Here is a 20889-nt window from a genome sequence, read left to right as displayed (position 1 = left end):
CTAATATTCTAATGCAGAAAATGCATAACAATATCAAATCATAAACGTTTAAGAATTAAATTTAGTAAACTCTTAGAGCCTTGAAAACGGATTAGTTAGATTTGTAATATATAACAATATTTAACATTTCCATTGAGAGAGTTAGTTATTATTGTGTTTAAATAATACCATCTGAAAAACCTTTCCAAAGGGAAAGTGCATCCGATTCTGATCTGCATTTCGCAAAAAAGAGAGAAAAAAGAGGGGAAAACGTTTTTGTATATATCTTTGCATGACCAAAAAAACAAAAGCGAATCCGAATGCAGAAGAATAAAAAAAGACAAGAAAAAAATAACAGAAACGAAAACGAGAAGAAAACATTTCTCATTGAAATTGAATGCAGCGACGCAAATAAACGCGAAAGGGACGGCTATAGGAGCGAGCGAGACGGGGCGATAGTGCAAGCCAAACATTTGAAGATGCACCATAAAACCAGCCAACAACACACAACAGCTTCCTCCCCGCTTCCGCTTCCTCCTCACGCTGGAGAGCTGAAAAGCCAACCATGCCCATTCCCAACATGCCAGGCAACATTAGAAAACTGCAACCCAGCGACGCCGACTGCGACAGAGGCGGCGGCGGCAGAGGCGCTGCAGCGGCTGCAGCAACGAAACTGCAGCGAAAGAAGCGAATGAACCAAGCGACTGCACAGTGGGCTTTATCCGTGAAAATTAGACAAGTTAACTGAGATAGTGCGTTATAACTTTATGTTAGGTTAGAAAATAATTTAAACTTAAATAAATATATTAAGACATAGAAAAACAATCACAATACAAAATGATTAATTAGATGTCTTATTTTGACTTTATTTAAACATTTTCATAATGTGTTTTAAAGGCGATTCCCTAGTTAAAGAAATGTTTTTAGCAGTTTTTAAACATTTCTTTGCAATCAATAACTAATTTTTATTTACCGAAAATACAAAGTGCTTAGATTCCCTTTTAGTTTGTGAATTGATGTACGAGTTTAAAAATAAGCTGCCTAACAAATTGCTTAAAAGGGCCCCAAAAAGGGAGCACAACATTCGGCACTGCAACCACTGTGCGGCCAGCGAGTATATGCATCAAAAAAAACAGACAGTAAATCTGATTGTTTGGGGTAATTGAACTTTCTTAAGAAATTGCGACATGTACACTTTGAAAAGCTCTGGATTTGCGAGCGGCGGCAGTAAGACAGAGCTGCAGTTGCAGCGGCGGCGGCGGCGGCACAAGCAGAAGCAGAAGCCCAGCAGCAGATACAACAGCAACATCATCGGTGGCAGCGACGTCGCAGCCGCAGCAGCAGAGGCAGCAAAGGCAGCAGCAGCTGAAGCAGCAGCAGCACACAAATGTACGCCAATGACCGAGTTCGGGTGAAAGACCTTCGATAACCATCGTCATCATCATCATCATCGTGTCGTTGTTGCAGTTGCAGAAACTCAGCCGCTGGCAACGTCATTATCATCATCACCGAGTGCGGGGTGGCCACAGGGGGTGGTGGGTGGTGCCGAGTGGAGTAACGTGCCTTGCTCTCTGCGGTAGTCAATGCACTGTGCCCCAACAATAACAACAAAACAAAAACAAAGCGCGAGAGAGCGAGAGCAGGGAAACATTCGAATTCATTGAACTAAATTTAGCATCTCTCTTTCACTCTCTCTCTCTCACTCTCTTTTGCGGGCGCGAAAAAGCGCGGGAGTTGTTTCCAACGCCAGTGTGCTCACACACACACAGCAACACACACACACGCACACATGTGTGCGTGCGTTTCGAGGTGCATTGCATTGCATGGCGAGACCTCAACTAAGGCTAAATGCGCGTGTGTAATGGTGTGAGCATTTGGGGGCTATTGAGATAGGCGCGTTAGAATCTCAAATGTGGCTCTCAAACCGCGGAGCCTTGGCTGCTCGGAGCGGCACGTGTTTACAGTTCTGACGGCACTGGGCTTTCAAACTGCCAATGCAACTGTAAATCGCACGCGCTGTTGTTGTCGTTGTTGTTGCCGGCTCAGGGCAGCGGCGAAGGACAATCAACTTTATATAGTCGCGGGATCCTTGACTCTTCAAGAATATCTTGATATGGTCGAGGAACGCCGGCACAATTAAAATGCATAATGTGGGCCCCTTTTCAATTAATAGCTCACCAGTAGTTCTGGTGGCATTCAATGGTGTTTTTTATTAGATAAACATTAAAAATTAAGATACTTGTGTTTAAGATACTTGTGTTCATATGTGAAATTAATCAAAATTCGGAAATATAGGGCCATTTAAATGAAATACTTGTGCTAATTAAGCAGATTGGATATTAATTGCAGTTTTTGATGGTTTTTGTACCACGCTGCGGATAAGTAATGTTATTACATTACATTTAATACAGTAAGAATCTGGACTTTTGACTTTTAGGAAAGGTACATAGACATATGATATGCAATGGCCAAGCTTTTAGATAAAATACATACTTAATGGTAAAAAATAAACATTTAAAATAAAATGTATATATCTAAAATTAATTATTCAGGCATTTTGGATAAGAAATAATAATGAATTCCAATGGAAAAGGTTAGGAATAAAATATTTACATATAAATAAAAACCCAGTAAATATTTTTTAATTGCTGCAACACTACGAATGACTTTACTACTACAACACTATTACTTTTTACGATCGTCAGAATATTTTTGGGGATTCTAGATATTTATAGGCTATTACTGCCACCATTTGGAGCTGCAGCTGTTCCCAGTTCTTGACAACGGACTAGGCTGAGCGGACCAGACCAAGAGTGAATTTTTGTTTTAATTTTGTTGTTTTTTTTTTTGGCTTTTTCGGCGCTGAAGTGAATGTACGCGGCGTCAATGCACGCTCTGCGTCGGCTGAGAATGACGCGGTGGCAATGTCACTGATCCTGGCGTTGACCTCTGGCGGAGTCTCTCTGCCTCTCGCTTGCTCTCGCGCTGTCTCTCTCTGTTTCTCGATTTTTGGGGGCCCCAATATTTTTATACACAAAGAAAAATATACATTTTTCTTAATTTTCATACAGTAATATATATGAATATTGTCGATATTGACATAATTTACCAAACAAATTATACAAATATAAATTAAGAGTTTATCGACTATGTATATTGTCTGTAAAATCATTCATTTTTCTCTGTGTACCTTTGTATCTTATTTTTGGCAATGACTTGGGCATTTTCAATTTCGTTTTCGAGCCTGATTTTCGGTTCTACGCGGCAGTGGCTTGGCCCAAGTTATTTAATTATTATGCTCGGAGCTTTTTTTTGGGCAAGGTCATTGAAAACCGTGTTGGTTTCGCCGTGGTTGTTGCCGTTGCTCTTTCGGTTGTTGTTGTTGTACCGGCAGGCGGCACTTCTCTTGCTGCTTCTACTCATTCGGATTGGGTCTTAATCAAGGTGAGTCACCTTGGCCTTATTTGCCTGTCCGTCTGCAAGTGTATCTGTGTGTGCGTACCTGTGTGTGTTTGTGTGTGTCTCACTCACGCATTGCCAAAAATACAGAAGTGAAAAAGCTAGCTCGCTCACGAAGCAAAAGCAGAAGCAGAAGCAACGACAACAAGTAAGGCAGCGCAGCGCAGGGAGAACGAACCACCGAAATCAACTCAACTCAATCCAACTCAAATCAACTCAACTCAACTCAACTCAACTCAACTTAACTCAACTGAACTGAACCCAACTGTTGCTGTGGTCTGTGTGCTTTCTGCTGGCATTGTGGAAGGTCATGATTTTCGGCACTTGTATGGGTGTATGGGTGAGCGACTTGACTCGCTGGCATTTGCCTTGCCTTTCTGCCTTTCTGTCTTTCTGCCTGTTTGCCTTTCTGACGTTGTTTGCCCCCTCTGCCTCTTTACCTGCCATTCTGCTGCCGAAAAGTTAAAGTGAATCTGATACACGAAAGCGAACTGAAGCCGAATTCGATTTCCTTACTGCAGAGCTTTTTATGCGGCGAATGCCAGCTAAGAATGATTTAAAGTGCCTTTATCTGCCAAAGCCAAGGCACTCAAATGTTAAATGGTACTACTTGCTCCTATAAATAATACTTCTTTAGATAATCAACAATACAAGCGATATATTTTTGAATGCCCTTTGAAAATATACATTTCTTAAAGCGGCTCAAAATTAAAATTTCGGCTGTTAAGTAATATATCAAGATGTATAATATTTACTTTGCCGTTTAAACAGCTTAAATTGCAAATGCCAATTTAAGCAAAATATTAAAGACACAATTTCAAAGCGTTAATTGATTTTGTAAGCTGCTCGTTAAAATAAATAAATACAAATAAGCAACCTTTTCTGGTACTCAATGAAAAAAATATTTATATTTTCTGGAGGATATATACTGCAGAAAATATTAACAATATTATTTATTGACGACATTCCTAAGAAATAAAATATAATTCTCCTAAAGATTTTGTTTTAAATGCCAAAAATATTTTCTGAATTCAATTTTGTAGTAAAGTAAATGCAAAGCTTCGAATTTGTATTTGAATTTAGTTATCTGTTTCATTATTATTTAAAAACTACTAATATGTTATTTATACACTATGCATGATGTAAAATAGCGCATAAAATATTCATTGCATAAAACCGTTGTTAAAGGGCATTCAAACTGCTTTAAGCACTTGCCATATGTCATTGTGAGCTGGCTTTTTGATTAATCTCTGCTGCTCACTGCTCACTGCCGTTTGGGGCACGTGCCCGCGATCCACCAAGCCCCACTTGCCATTTCAGGCCTATTGGGGTAAATGTTTGTCATGGCTACTCTTTATCTTGCGTGCCTCTCGAGCCGCGCAAATGCATAATTAAAACTGAAAACTTAAAACTGAAAACGCAAAAGCCGAAAACCGAAAACCGAAAACTGAAAGCCAAAAACTGAAAACTAAAAACTGAAAATCATACGCCGCATATGGCTAGATGGTTAATCGAAAAGCCACGACTGAGTCGGACTTGGACTTGCACTTGGCCTTGCGGAGTCGAATGCTCCGCTCTGCTCCACTCCGTTTTGTGGGGCCGGGGGCCTTGAACCTCAATGTGCCGAATTGTGTGTTGTGGGGGCAGAAGTTTAGCGTTGAGCCAGCAGTATGTGCTTTTGGCTGGGTTTTTTCGGCTCATGTTTTGTTGAACTTGCCGCAAGCGGCAAACAATAACAAAAACATTGAGACTTGTACAGCCGTACTGCCATACTGCCATACATCCATACAGAATGCCAAGAAAACAACGTATGTAGTTACCAACAAAATGACGCGGTCGCAGACCCACAAGATCCAAACGTGACTTAAGGTTGAAAAGCATGTGTGTTTGTGGGTATCAACTTCATTGGCACGAAGCATCTGCTGTCCGCTTGCTCATAGTCACTTTAATATCATTCACATAACTCTTAGAACTAGTTTTTTATTTTGTGTTGGTAAGCAGAAGGCCTACCCCACCACCCCCCTATATTTTAGACAAGGCTGCGATTGCCCAAGAGCACCCAACAAATATTTCAACAATTGGCCGGGGCATCTAGTGGATTTCTTTTGATTTGTCTAAGGTTGCTTCTGTGTTTGTTCTGCTCGATTTTTATCAAGTATACGCCTCGTAGGCCGCTTATCAGCTGGCCGCAGTAAACAAGATCACGGAATGCCATTCGCAGCTTAGCCGATTGGCCAGATTACCGCGGCTTTAGCTTTGGCCAAATGTTATGACTCTAGAAGCCATTCGAGTTTTGAGCTTACCGTAAATCATGCTGATGTATGGCTTGTATGGTTAGTATGGCTTGGGAATGAGGAAGTTCGAGCAGGGGTGCTGAGCCCCTGGACTTCAAAATGCACAAAACAGAAATTAATGTTAGGTGCTTTTTGGCTTTAAGTGTACATATGCATGACAAGGATGGCGGTTAGTGCATTTGGATAATTGGAAGCATTTGCAGGCATGTTTTTAAAATGCTTGCTTTCCAATTTTTAAGGCCCTTATGAAACTTAAAACTTCCGCCACGACTATGTTACTTTTGGCAAACGAAATAAAGTTAACAACAAAATAAGGCAGAGTTTCTTAAAGAATATTTCATGAATATTAAATAGGTAATATAATCAGGGAACATTTAAATTGGATTTTGAGTTGTTAATCTAGGAATATCTATAAATGCAATCTGGACAGATTAAAAGCTTGTTTAACTATATATCTTCTGTTAGTTTTTTCCCCATTTATATTCCATAGTTATTCATTTTATTTATTTGAGATAGGAACCGCAAGCACTGTGGCCTTGCTAAGTAATAAAATATACAGTTTTCCCCTACTAATTGCACTTTTGACTTTGTCACCAGAGAGTTTAGCACTTCCCGCTCCTCCTGCACCTGTGCACAGAATCTCCGCCATCACTCCCACATAATTCCTACGTATCTGTATATTTCAGATATCAGAAACGAAATCCAACGGATACCCGCAGCAGTGGCCGTAGTGGAAAAGGCAAGAAAAGCGAGTACTTTGGGTACGAGTACGCCGGCAACTAGTATCATTTGAGCATGTGTGCATGTGTGCGTGTGTGCGCGGACATAGACATAGACAACACCTAGTATATATTTTGAATGGTGCGCTTTGTATCGGCCTCCGAATGTGTCTAGAGCTTCAATAGCAGGCCAGGGTCATGCGACATGGGAGGAAAACTGAACTGAACTAGCGCGAAACTGAGCGAACTCGGCCGATTGTATCTGTGTGTGTGCGCGAGTGTGAGTGAGTGTGTGCGTGTGTTTGTGCGGGGGTCTATTGATATTCGAGGGTTCGCTGGTGTGCGTGTGCTGTGTACGTAGTGCCCGTTATCGGAAGAAAACGCCAAAAGCTCGCGTTCATTGCCTTTGCAAACGTTTTCAGCCCGTCCCTCCCTCTCTCCTCGTTCTCTGTCTCGTTCTCCCGATCTGCCCTCTCCCTCGCTCCGTATCACATTTAGATAGTTTTTGAAGAACTTTATAGTTTGCTGCCCCACCAAGTTAGAGATATCTTTTACTTAGGCAGGAATCAATTCAATCCAATCAATTTTAGGTGAGAGCTCTACCTTAAAGTTTCTTATCGGCGGGTAGCGCAAATCCCACTTAGATTTTTTAGAAATACGTTTTTCCTTGTTTTGGTTTATTTTTGGCAAATGGGAATGGGGGAATGGCGATGTTTGGTGAGGTTGGTCAGGGATTCTGTTGCTCAGCGGCAAACGGAATAAATTTTAGGAAGTACCTACGTATTTTCAGGGCCCTCGGGTCAGGCGGTATTATTTATTGCCCCCTTCGAAGGCCGATCGCCTAACTTTGACTTGCAAATCTGGGTAGGTTTTTTATCTCGTTTTGTGGCTTACAAATGGAGGCGAAAAACGAAACGGATTGACATGTAGCATTTACAAAATCTTAATAAAGTAGCAAAATATAATTTATGTGCTGTGGCTGGCGCTTTTAACGATCGCTTCTTCACTTTGTATCGAATTCGAATTCTGTTAATTGGTTAAAACCCCAACTGAACTCTTAACTGGGCCAGCGCTTTGGGCTGTGAAATTCTAGAAGGGTGAGCATTATCCAAAATCAAACATGCAAACAGTTTTCTTGCCAAATTGAAATTCAGCGAATTCGTTTTTTTTTTTTGTATTTCCTCTATTCTGGGATTAGTCATGCCCGCATTAAAAATAAATAAAAGGGAAGAAGGAAAATGTGAATGAACAAATATTTAATTCAGTTATTGCATTGCAGTGCAGTAAAGCAGTTTTTAGACTCAAACGCTAAATGCTTTAAAATTTAAAAAAAAAATCAAATTGAAAATGTATTCTTGTTAAAAATGTTTGCAAGGCATTTCAAAGTACTACAAAGTTCATAAAAGCACATAATACTTGTTACATAACGAGTTTTCCTACAAGTTGGTTGCATTTTTGCTATGTTGTTAGGATGTAATGAGCTACAACTGATAGCTCATTAATTATTAAATAATTAGTGCTGAAGAATAATTAAAAACATTTGAAAACCATCTAAACCATATTGAATATATTATATTTTATAGAAAGCAATTTTGTAAACAAAGCGAGCGCTTCGCACATTTTCTTTGAAAACATGTCAAATACTCGATATGTTAACAAAGAAAAGCTTTTATTAGTACTGTGCTGCATTATATTTTAGGTAGTCCACCAAATGCAACTTTTAGTAAAAGGATATTCTGGCAGGATCTCCAGGCCCTTTTCCCACCCATTTTCCAACCCCATCGGAAGTTCCTCCCCCGCTAACTGCCAACACTTTCACGAACTTGCAAGTATGCAGCTAGACATACATATGTACATACATGCGTCTATGCGCAATGTGCAATGTATGTGCGCCGATGACGAAATGCATAGAGAGCTTTTTGTGCGCCATTCGCTTCCTGCATTCGAGGCAACTCCGCGAATGCAACGCTGCGTATGAGCGATGTGCTGGTCGATCGAAAGGAAAACAAGGTTCTGGAATTAGCCACTCACCATCTCAAGCAAAAGTAATCCAATTGGCGATATATCCATTATGTTGCGGCAGCAGCAGAAAAAAATCAAATACTTTATTGCTTCAAGTTTTCGATCAGTTATTTTGCGATATTTGTATCACTTAGTATCTAAAATTCTTGTGTAAATATGTATAAACTTTCAGGCACTTTTCTTTATGGGGGGGTGGGGCGTGGTCAGGGGAGGGCGGGAAGAGCCGACCAAAGGCTGTCAGATGCCACCAGATATTTGGATTAATTAATTGACATTTTAATGAATAATCATAATGTAAGGCCACTTGAACAGCGAGATTTTTTCGCGCGATTTTCGTTGCTTTTAGAAGAACTCTTTGTAACGCATTTTATTTGTTTGATATTTTGGGATTGTGGGATTGCACTTTTGATCGCTAGCAAAGCGTTTAATTAGCGACGCGACGACGGCGCGGACGGTGGGCGGAAAAGTGGGCGGGCGAGCGGGCGGGCAGGCGGGCGGTCGGTTGGCGCGAACGCTGCAGTTACAGTTACGTTTGAACAATTGATTTTTGTTGCTGGCTATTTTGTTTTGTTGTTTGGTTTGGTTTGCTTTTTTGTTATGTGTGTTTGAAAAGCGAAGGTTTTCCTCTTCGCATTCGAAGCGCTCGAATCTGAGTTGCGGGAAAATTTGCGACTGTCCGTTACAGCAGTCAAAAGACAACTAAACGGCGAACCAGCGTATTTTCGCGCACAGCCACTGCGCTGCACTGAGACCCGCTCACGCACACCAGCGCACCTCGCACCTCGCAGCGGCAGCGGCAACGGCAGAGAAACGCTCAAGTTCACGCTCTGAACTTCAAAGCTCGTGGCCGAGCGAAGTGAGCGTAAGCGAGGCTAAGAGAGCGGAATGCAATTGCGATTGCGATTGCAGCGAGAGCCAAAGAGAAAGGGCAGCTACAGTGCATCCTCTGTACGTCGGATTTGTGGTACTCTTGTACTCTTTTCTTTGCCTACCTTAATTCAAACGATACCTTATTTAATTTCAAGGCCAAAAAATATATCAACATTTGCGTTCGATTAACGTAAGATACATTTCAATAATATGCATCGAAACTCACGTAGTTGGCTTTCTGCTGTCACCAAAAAGTAAATAGTAGTATATACTCACTTTCAAATATAAAACCTGTTGCTTAAATTGCCTGATATGTGTTTTTGCCACTTGTAACGATTTTGTTGGTCTGCAAAATATGTGCGAGAAACATCATCGTCCCACCAAATTTGTAATAACCGTGATCACCTGGTTACCAGTAACAACACTGTGTACTTCTTGTTTTGATGACCTTTATTTATCTCGTGTTACACTTTGAGTGATTTGTCCGTTGCGGGATCCTCCCCCGCTTGGGTGATGCTTGCTTCTCCAGATACTAACGCTTCCACGAGGAATTAATAGCGATAAGATGGGCTGTTAGGCCTCCTTTAGACCTCCTTTAATCAGTCTCCAGGTCCAAAGTCCACGGTCTTACCGTTCTTGGCATCCTTGGTGAAAAGTCCTGGGATTCCCTCGACGATCACTGCTACATATATGTATGTATCATGAATTCCACAGCTCTAATTTCAACTCAGAGCACCTGTTCACTTGGTAAAAATAAGTACAACTCTTCAGTTGGCTGAAACTACAAACACTTATTTTACCGCCGCAAACCTAAAAGGATAAAATTCCACGCTTTCGTTTGAATTTCAATCTGAAACAACTATGTGTTTTGCATAGCCAAATTACTATTCATTAAAATCCAATTTTAATATAAACATAATTTAACGCCCCCAACAACTACTTTTCACGTTAAAGTTTATTATATTAAGATATATTAATTTTCCGAAATTAACCATTATAATGCGTCATTTGTGTGGCGTGATTTCTAACCGGCTATTTATTGAAAAAACAAATGGGTACAAAAGTGAGACTTGAGAGGGAATTTTTGATGGCTCCATTACACATAAAATATACAAAGCGTGCCCAAAGTTCAACAAGGATAAAGGATGGAAACATGAGAGCTGGCAGCTGCGCGCTTATGTGGTCTTTAGCGATGTCGGAATCTTGGGCAAGCCGAACTCATCCGTTTCAATGGTGCTCTGTAAATAATGTAGCTATTAGTAAACAATTCAGCTATTTTCCATATAAGCAGTTTTATACCTTTCCAGGAACGATGCTGTCAGCTCCTGGCTCTCGACTCGGCGCCTCCGGAGCCTTGATCACGTCATCCAAATAGCTGGTGTCATCGTCCAAGGCAATCTCATCGCCCAGGGCATCCAACTCGGCCTGCAGGTCGTCGTCATCCACCTCGGGCATGCCGTAGGTGCGGCCCAGCGCCTCCTGCACCTCGTCCGCTTGCTCAAACATATCAGCCATGTCGTCTTGGATGTCCTACGAGAAATATTATACGAATTAATTTATATACCGATACCATTAAACAGCTAAATATGCTTACCTCAATCTGGTCGATGTTGATCTTCTTGTACTCGGTCTTCATCTGCTTGACTCCATCCTTCATGGCGGCCACGGTGGCCTGAGTATCCTTTAAGGATTGCGCCGCGTAGTTGGCCTGTTCCATGTTGAACGACTGGTTGCGCAGAGATTCCGCCTGCTGTTCGTAGCTGTGTAGTAAACAAATAAAGTTCGACGTGGTTTAATCAAATTTGAGAAAAGGGGACAATAAGAATTAGGTCGTGCATGTGAATTCCAAGAGGTAAAGGAATCAAAGGTGGGGAAATGAAAACTTCCAGAACATGAAACTCTGGAGCAAAGCAGCAAGCAAGTTATAAAAACGAATCAATACTAAAGCAGTGGGTGGGGCATTGAACGTACGCCTTCTTTTGTTTGAGCACCCGGAGGGCCTTCTGTTTCACTGAGTTCTTGGCAGGACCTTCTCGCATCTTGGACATTTGCTCGCGGTATTTACGCAGCTCCGCTTCCAGTTTGCTGATCTTCTCTTCGATGTTTGTGGCTCGGGCATCTACCTGTTGTTAATAATAGTACTTTATTTGCTTTGTTTTTCCCATGATTTCGACACTTACCCCGGCGATGCAATCGTTTAGACTTGGACCCGGCTCCTTGGGCTTGCCACGACCAAACAGGCGATTCATATTGATAGTTTTTCTATTTTTTGTACAAAAGGCAAAGTTTATGAGGAATTTTAGGGTTTTCCACCTTATTTCGTTTTAAAAATTTTGTTTGATGACTAATTTTCTTCTTCTTTTTATACACCAATCAGCTGTTTTGACCAGTGATGCCCATCTCTAAAGCGTTGGGCAACACTGTTTTAGTAAACAGTAAACTGGTAAGCAAGCCGAATTATTTTGTTTTTAAATTTTACATATTAGCAATGTTTTGGTTACTGGCTGAGTAGTTGAAGACATTTATGTATGTGCAATAAGTGAATTATTTAAGCATATGATTTTCGATTATTTTTCGCTTGGTATTTTCATAACGCGTAGTTGGTGAGTTTTAGTGCATTTCCGTTGCTCCGCTGGTATTACTTAACGGCCGCGCTGCGGTCCTACCATTCGCATTGCAAATTAAAAACAAAACGGATCGGCGGGCGCTTTTGAGCTCTTAACTACGTTAATTTCCGCTAATTAAACAATTCGTTGAATTGCCAAAAGCAAGTGCTGCGAACTCAAAAAATCAGCAATGCGTCGTTCGAACAGATGAAAGTGAAATCAGCCTTCCGGGCATTGCGATTTTCGACCATTTTCGATAGAAGGAAAATAGAGTGCTAAAAATATACAACAACAACAATAAAATTGGCAAGACTTGAGCAAACAAAACTGCGTAAATAAGGCAGTTAAATAAGAGAGCAGCACACTTGCCAGCAATAAGTCGGTGAAAATCCAATAAATCTGCAGCTGGCCCTTTGACGTCACGGCCCATCAGCTGTCTTGGCCAGAGGAGCACCCCACTTTTTCCGCTATGACGCGCAGAGTCGCCCACTGACTGAAGTTAACTCCCACGCTCAGCAGCCACTCCACAGTAGTCCCCAATGGACAGCTCCATGTACTACGCACGGCAGCGAATTGCGGCCACCACAGAGGCTAATGTCAGGGTCATCACTGCGACCATGGCCTCATCTTTGGCCAATGGAACAGCGGCTCCACGCGCCGACGACGGGGGCGTCTCCATGAACAACTTTTACCCGGCGTTGGTTCAGTGCTTCGGCATCATCATTTGCGGGTTAGTAGATATATGGGGGAACTACTTCGCACCTAGATAGCTGCCCCACGCATCCTCCCCGATAAGATTACCCATTTATTTTACGCCACATTTGCAAGCCTTTGTTTGATTGAGGTACAGGCAAACCGCCCTATTCGGTTTATTACCTTTATTTTTACAAGAACATTTAAATGTTATTCAATTACATTTAAACTATTCTCCCAGGCAACTTTCTTTAACAAAACATAACTATCATTTAAGCAATCTTAATTAAAAAAATGTACAAATAACTTGAAATAAGATAGTTTACCTTAAGAAAAGAGGGAGAGACACTTAGATTCACTAAAATTGATTTCCTATATTTATTAAACTATCAAAACAGCGTTGCAGTTTGCATACGTATATCTAAGAATCTATTACTTACAGTTTAAATGTACAGATAGCTTGCATAGCAGTAGTTGCAATATAAGTTGCCCCATCCCAAATCCCTGATCCTAACTCCAAAGTATTGCACCTTATCGCAACGAATATTGGGTACGTGCGGTCGAGAAAAGTGGTGTTTGCACTTATGTATATACTTGTACAGTGACCAGCATTTATGACGGACCATTTGACCGTCTCGATTCAGTTTCAATTTCTCTGATTTGTTTTCCCCCACTTATCAATTGACACTCGAATTTTATAATCTATGGCAAACTGCTGGCTCACTGTCTGTGCGTACTCCGATTCCATCGCTTGCTTCTTCAAACAAATTCAGCAATTAACCGAAATCAGCTAAATTAACTTTTGTTATTTTTAGAAACGAAATTAACAAAAAGTGACTGATTTGTGTTAAATTAAGCGTGTCCGCCAGATCAACTAAAATGTGCAGTATAATTTAATTCAATCTATTAAAAGAAAGATCTGAAACACTAAGTTTGAACAGATTTTGTCTCTATTTCTGTAATTTATGCTGCAGTTCTTTTAATTGCGGATGCATTGCGAAAGAATGTTATGCTAGATTTGTTGTAGCTTGAAAAGGGTTATTCAAATTACAACATTTCCGATTAGTCATTGCAAGTCGCCAACTGATATTGTTTGATCATTCACCTGAAAAATGCAAACCTTTATGAACTTTTGTTTCGGCCATTTGGTAGTGAATATCTTTGCTTTGCGGCCACTAGCTGCATTGTTTCCCAATGTTTACTCACCCATTAATAGCAGTTATAATTAAAAAAGCGCTTTCATAAATCTGAACTAATTCCCGCCGTTCGTGGCACTTTTCCTGGGAAATTGCCGTGAAGCATTCATTAAATTTGACATACAAAAAATTGCTCAATAACAATGGGGAGCGGCATAGGTAAATACTCGTATGTAAATTTCCTAGGTCCTATATCAATCATTATACATGCATCTAAGCCGAAACTTAATTGCCAGTGGGCAATAATCGAAAGTAAAACGTTTAGAGAGTGCGAGAAAAACGTAAAACCGTAAAAACCTTAAGACTCAGTGGAAACAATTACAAAAATGACCTTGCAAAACAGCGTTTAGCATTAAGCCTGTAAACAGCATCGAGCCACTGCACCTGAGGCAATATTTGCACCGTTTTTGTGTGGATTATGTAACCGCAATTACCGATTTGTCTACCGGCCACCGCCAATTACTGGCGATATGCATGCCCAGACAAAGAGCCACCGCCTGGCAGATGCACCTCCTCCAACTGTTCAATCAAACAACTACAGATATCGCCCCTACAAACTCGACTACCAAGTCGGGTGCGATTATACATACTTCTACTCGCATGTTACTTAACTGTTCTCCCGCCGCGTTCGTTGGCATCTGACTTTAGAATCTTCTACCGCACTTGTGCAGTCGACTAAGCGATACCCTGCCAGTCATTATCTTTATTTAACCATTTAATGGTACGTATTAGGGAACCACACATTTGTTTAGCTCTTACACCTAGTTATAACTCAAAACCGAGCTTAAATAATATTCTAATATTTATGTAACGTATATGTATGTAAAAGTTTAAGTTCAAATAGTAATTATCGTTCCATAGTACTTAAACTCTTAGTACTTAATACTCTGTTAAGTGAAAATACGAAGTATTAGTAAACGTAAATCATATCCATATCAATCACATGACTCCCCAAAAGTAAATAAACCTTTCTGACACGCTATAATCAAAGGGTAGCCAGAGATGCATATAATTCCAGTTTTAAGTGCTGCTCGTAATGCAATTAGGGTTTGTTTACGATTGTTATCACATTGAAATTATATTTAATCTTTTATTTGACGAATCTTCGTTGTGTGTGTTTGCCCTGTGAGAATTTGATTGACTTGCTGTAGGCATTTTCATTTGTGATTTAGGGTGGGAATAACCTGATAAGCGCTACCTCTAATTAAGGCAGCCAATCTCGGTTTGGTTTAAACTGTAGCAATACTGCGAGTATAATAAATGCACCGATCGCATCTATACTATGTGTAAGCTGCTCTAATCTAGACATTCGCAGGTGTTTCTCCATCGGATTCTGGGCAAAAGTTGCCCAACAGGTCGGTCCGCAGTAATACAAAATTAATGAACTTGCACTTTGTGTGCGCACGTAAGATGAATATTTGCGTGCCGATCCTCACAGTTTGCCAATTAAGCTTCACCTCTCTTTTTGGGAGTACATAAACATTTTTTACGCGGTTGACTAATTTTGGTTTCGTTTCTCTCGACTGAGTTTCTAGAACACTTGTTTTGCTCCACAGATAAATGAGGCAGATAAATAAGGAAAAGGTGTTGACGTTTTCTTTTCAGTCTAGCTTTTGTTTATGTATAAAGTCTGTGGACAGACCTTACTCAATGACAACACTTGTTAAAACTTGTATTTAAGACCCAAGGGAATGTTCAAATAAAGACCCATAAATAGCTTTCAACTGTTATTATTTCTACTAAGTATTCTTCTGATTACCTATAAATATAAACGGAATTTCTTAAGAGAAGCGCATAAAGAATTTCTCTATGTTTGCTCAATAAAGAAACTATAGTTTCATCTTCCTCCTTTGCAGCTTTCGTATAGGCACACTTTGTTATCAGTCATGTCTTGCAACCTCTTTCACGCTAAATAAAACATAGATAATGTCTACAAGTGTTTCACATTCCAGGGAAAGAGCATTCTCATGAGAACCTTCGTAAACCCAGAAGCAGAATTCTGCCAATATTAACAAATCTCGCGGAGATAAGAGATTTCCAGGTTCTTCCCAGAACATGCAGTAAATGCAATAAATCGAGTTGAGTCATAAGGAGAGGTCACTAAACTAGTTCGTTTAGCACAGGGGGAAGTACTCCCTACTCCAGATTACCAGACAAATTAATTTGTCTCGTCGAATGTGACAGAAATACAGATACTCGCGCGAAAATAAACACAATCTTTGTTAGCCAAGAGACAGACCGAAATAAAACTGGTTTACGAGGGGATCACGTGTGGCTGTGGTGAATGTGTTTTACATGCATGTAGAGTACGCTGTACATATTGATTAAGAGTTTCCGTATTTCCGACTGGCTGGGTTATTAGCATTATAAAAAAAACGCCTTTCGATCAAGGGGGCGTGGTCCGACACGCCTTTACAACCTGACTAATGGTGTAATGTTCTCCTTTTACTCGCTCCTTGTTGCAGTTACATTGCCGGACGCTTCAAGATCATCAGCAATGCGGAAACCAAGGGTCTGGGCACGTTCGTGGGTACCTTCGCCCTGCCCTCGCTGATCTTCCTGTCCCTGGTGGAGCTCAACTGGAGCGCTGTGAACTGGAGTTTCCTTCTGGCCATGCTCGTCTCCAAGGCGGTGGTCTTCTTCGCCGTGCTGATCATCTCGCTGCTGGTTGCCAGGCCCCTGAACTACGCCCGCGGTGGCTTGATGGCTATTTTCTGCACCCAGAGCAATGACTTCGCTATCGGCTATCCCATTGGTAAGTGTAACCTGTATACTTTATCCCAGATTCAATTGAATTCCATCTAACAACACTTTGTTTTCCCTTCAGTTATGGCTCTCTATAAGGATGTGCATCCGGAATATGCCTCGTATCTATATCTGATGGCTCCCATCTCACTGGCTATTCTGAATCCAGTTGGTCTGGTCCTCATGGAGATCTCAAAGATCATTAAGAACAAGGAGGATGTGGTTGGTGTTTGAACAAATCCCTCTCCCTCCAAATATACTATAACTTCTTATCCTTTGTAGACCCGCAATCCACCACTCTGTCCAGAAACTTGTCCCGCGGAGCAGATGTCCAAGCGGAATCGCTGCCTGGGTGAACGGACTATTCTGGTTTTTAACACCCTTGTTGCACTGTTCTTCAACCCGTTACTACTGATGACATTGCTGGGTGTTGCAGGAGGCTTCCTGTTTCCCCATGGTCTGCCCGAAATGGTGTCCAGTACGTTGCGTGTGCTTGGCCAGAGCTTCTCGGCAACAGCCTTGTTCCTACTTGGTCTGAAGATCGTAGGGGGGGCAGGATCCGAACGAAAGAGCACCGGGTTCCTGTTGCCTGGTGTTCTTATACTGGTAAAAATGTAAGTTTCCCTCTAACTATGTATGCATTCAATAGATCAAAACGTGTATTCTCATTTTGCAGATTGGTGCTACCGCTCGTTATCCGACAGACGGTGAACATTATGCAGTCTGGCCAGAACTTCAACGACACCACCGAGCTGAGCACCTTCGGCTTTCTCTACGGCACCTTTCCAGCTGCCCCCGGGGCTTTCGTCATTGCGACACAATACAACATGGAGGTTGAATTGGTAATTGGATTGAAAGTGAATTCAAATCCACTCCCCATTACTTATGTATTCTCTTCGTTCAGGTTGCTCGAAGTATGGTTTTCTGTACATTCATCTCAGCACCGCTGATGTTTATATCAGCCAAAATGATATCGCTGACGAACCTGAAGCCTCTGGACTATCTCCATGAGCTCGATGCCTTTTCGTTTGACATCAGCGTAGCCGGCGCGGCTGCCTGTTGTATCATGCTGGCATTGTTGATCGTGACGAAGCGCTTTAAGCGAATGCCCCAGAGAATAACTTTCTGTCTGGTGCTTTCTCAGGTTAGATATTGTTATTAAATACTTCAAGGAATTGACTTATAAAGCATATCAATTACAGCTCATGTGCTGCATAGGAGTAATCCTCTGGTCCAAGATGGAGCACGTCCACCGTTGGCCCCTGTACCTTCAGTTTCTCCTATTTAATATTGGCACCTACAGCACTCGTCTGTGGACTGGTCTCTTAGCCATTTCACTGCTCTTCCTGCAGTGTCGAAGCTTGTGCTTCGTGCTAAAACTATGGCCCTATATGGTAACTATCTGTGATTATTATTAAACTACCTACTTTAACTTTAATTTCCCGCTTTAGCTGGTGTTCGCCTGGGGTGTGCCTGCCGTACTATCAGCCCTTTTAATTGCCTTCGACTCGAATGTTATGTCGGGAGAGAAACACAATCCGAGCTTTCAGTACGGCAATGCTCAGGCAGCCATCTCCGTTTTCATGCTCGTTATGTGCTTTATAGGTAATGGAAAAAATTAATTTTTAAAGCAGACCTTTTTTATTAAATAATGATGATAGATATATATGTATTGATGTGTTAATTCAAACCTGTCGGGTCTTTGGCTTAGGTTGGTAAAGGTTATTATACCATCCTGAGCCATTTTTACGGGTCTGGCAGGTCCTAAAATGATGCTCCAAAAGTTTTCAATCTGATATAATCAATGTTTGCCATCTCTATATTATTATATACAATGTGATAAACTAATATCTATCTACATTTAATTTTCCAGTAACCGTTGGCTGTTTGGTGCTGCACCAGCGGTATAAGAAACGCTACGAAAAGTACATGACCTATTCACGTGAGTTGTCCAATCCGGAGTCGGGTAGGTCCCTGAACCCTAAACGTATAAAAAATCTTTAATGTTCTGATTGCCACAGAAACATCCGATCTGCACTCGACAATATCAACGACTAATCTGTTGAGCAACACGGATCAATCCTCCATCAGGCAAAGCGTTCGCACAGCATCATATTCGTCTTCATCCGACGATGAGGATATGATACCAACAGCTGCAGGATTGCCAAGCAGTAGGTCGAATGGCAATGTCAGTGGAGGAGCAGGATCAGGCGGAGGAGGTTGTGGATCTGGCAATGGAACTTGCTGTTCGGGAGGAGCGCAGGTGACCAATTCCTCAACAACCAGCACCGTGGTTGTCGACATTGAGGATCTGCTGAATCGCACACGACAACGAGCCAGTGGTGCCAACAATAAAGATCTGAACAAGATAGAAAGTGCACCTGCCACTGAAGAGTAAGTTATGACCACATATTTGCAGTGTTCTTAGTGCTAAGATGACTTACTCTTGCAGAATTCGCAACCAAATGTGCAGCAGCTCCTTCAACTGCGGTCCTAGTACCTCGCGTCAAAGTTGTCAGACTATTATCGAGCGATATGAGGACCAGAACAGACGGGGGCTTGAGCCCCTAGAACACCCGAGCGACTCTGATGAACACCAAACTTTGAAGCATACAGTCCTCTTGATCTGTTTGCTGTGCTCCATGTTTGTCGGTCTCGCAGTGTCCATTTGGACTTTGGTCATGGAGGGAATGTCGGGCATATATCTGGAACTGAGCTTCCTCGATGCTTTCCTAAACTTTGGACAAGGTCTGATTGTGTTGGCCGTTTTCATTACCGACATGGGCGAACTTCTAATGCCAGTTGTGAAACTATGGCGCAAGTTATGGTAACATCAAATATTGAAAACGTAGGAACTCTTTTTAAAGTATTTTTCCTTAAAGGTATGGAGCCAATGTGGTCAGTCTACCGCACTGGTCGAACGTACGGCCCGAAACAAAGCATATTTGTGAACAATTCCGCAATCATCACTTGGAGAACTGCAAAAAGGACATTGCAAAGGACCGAAGGTGGGCATCGTCTAGACTTATAGTATTCCTAAGTTAAATAGATATAGGGAACCTTTAGACAGATATTTAGTTAGGTTTCCTTTGTTAATTTTATTTTAACCCTTCTAATTACTGCAACCCTTAGAATTGTAAGCCGCGATAGGAATAGTCATTTGGATGACAATAATTTTTAGTTTCAGTTCAACTAAGTAAGTATGTCTGTATAAGTATTTTCATTGAACTTCAGTAGTTAAACAGCCGCTTAGCACTTATTTAGCTTAATCCTATCACTTTTAATGAGCTGCTTGAACTTGACTAGAAAATGCTGGTTTTGTAATCCCGTACTAAATAAATTCTGTTCTTTTTTAGGTGGCGCATTCGAGTGTATCGCAGGGTGTTCTACGGCACCGAGTTCGTCAGCTGGCTCATTGAGGTGGGGCTGTCCAAGGATCGAATGGAGGCTGTGCACTATGCCCGACATCTGGTCGATGGCCGGGTCTTACGACACATCAACAACGTTTATCACTTCGAGGATAAGCTGCTGCTGTATAATTTCTGCAGTCGCATATAGATGCAGCTGCTGTAAAAATGAAGAAACTACGCCAAATTTAGTTTGATTTCCTGTTTAGTTTATCTTGAATGTAATTTTGACTGCTGTGATTGTACGCCAAACAAGCACGCACACACAATGCAGTCAGTTGTGTGTGGGTAACAGTGATGGCGAGTGGGAGGACGAGCTAGTGAATTTGTTTATATTGCCCAAGTAAATTGCTTGGCAAACGAAAGTTTATTTTTTAAATGTTTATTACTAAGTAGTTGACTCAGCTGTCAGTGGCATGGGGCTATCAGCTAGAGCTTTATATAGTGCAATATAGAGTACTGAATGTAACAAAATATGCAAGTTTCCTAAATATTCAGCATAACTTTGTACTTTAAGCGCAACTCTGTGTCACAACTAAATCGAAAACTGTGCATAAAACGCTATAAACGAATATGTCTATATATACACACATAGTATAGTAAACACCCATGAATAAATATATATATATATTGCATATATACCTCAAGCCGCGAGGCCCAAAGAACAAAACATTTACCATGCATTTGTGTCGCATTCAATTTCAATCTTAATTTGCATTGTTTTCTTTCAAGCACCCCTTTTGATTTCTGTTGTTTTGTTGCCTCCATCCGAATCTTCAGACATTTAGACATTTTCGATCGGCTTTTGGTCTTGCACGCGTCGCTCAATCTGCGTTTTGCGTGTCCGAAATACCAATCTCCCTTAATTCCGGACACCGGCAACTCTACTAATTGTTCGC

General features: G+C 41.3%; 3 protein-coding genes across 4 annotated transcripts in view; 1 reads left to right on the top strand and 2 right to left on the bottom strand.

Moving 5' to 3' along the window:
• LOC122616501 (ecdysone-induced protein 74EF) overlaps positions 1 to 8639 on the bottom strand; it is a 62339-nt gene extending 53700 nt beyond the window's left edge. Inside the window, exon 1 of the mRNA XM_043791976.1 lies at positions 8483 to 8639. The gene's annotated coding sequence lies outside the window, so the exon portion shown is untranslated. The remainder of the gene's footprint in view (positions 1 to 8482) is intronic.
• A 1711-nt stretch (positions 8640 to 10350) lies between these two features.
• LOC122617376 (charged multivesicular body protein 5) lies at positions 10351 to 11714 on the bottom strand. Its single transcript, XM_043793220.1, has 5 exons — positions 11524 to 11714; positions 11315 to 11466; positions 10938 to 11103; positions 10643 to 10873; positions 10351 to 10581 (listed from the first exon to the last, which is right to left on the bottom strand). The coding sequence occupies exons 1-5, from the start codon at positions 11590 to 11592 to the stop codon at positions 10519 to 10521; spliced, it is 681 nt and encodes a 226-aa protein (XP_043649155.1). The 5' UTR covers positions 11593 to 11714; the 3' UTR covers positions 10351 to 10518.
• Positions 11715 to 12009: 295 nt separating this feature from the next.
• On the top strand, positions 12010 to 20662 carry LOC122617351 (integral membrane protein GPR155). 2 transcript variants are annotated; one of them, XM_043793189.1, is made up of 13 exons: positions 12010 to 12679; positions 16304 to 16593; positions 16666 to 16805; positions 16866 to 17197; positions 17260 to 17425; positions 17488 to 17727; positions 17786 to 17977; positions 18035 to 18188; positions 18457 to 18525; positions 18605 to 18977; positions 19036 to 19410; positions 19466 to 19591; positions 19940 to 20662. In XM_043793189.1, the coding sequence occupies exons 1-13, from the start codon at positions 12489 to 12491 to the stop codon at positions 20139 to 20141; spliced, it is 2850 nt and encodes a 949-aa protein (XP_043649124.1). In that variant the 5' UTR covers positions 12010 to 12488; the 3' UTR covers positions 20142 to 20662. The 2 variants fall into 2 exon arrangements, with proteins under 2 accessions (XP_043649124.1, XP_043649123.1); XM_043793188.1 differs by having other exon boundaries at positions 18457 to 18549.
• The last annotated feature ends 227 nt before the right edge of the window (positions 20663 to 20889 follow it).

The sequence above is a fragment of the Drosophila teissieri genome, chromosome 3L (assembly GCF_016746235.2).
Source record: "Drosophila teissieri strain GT53w chromosome 3L, Prin_Dtei_1.1, whole genome shotgun sequence".
Classification (NCBI taxonomy): Eukaryota; Metazoa; Arthropoda; class Insecta; order Diptera; family Drosophilidae; genus Drosophila; species Drosophila teissieri.
This window is presented reverse-complemented; position numbering and strand designations above follow the sequence as displayed.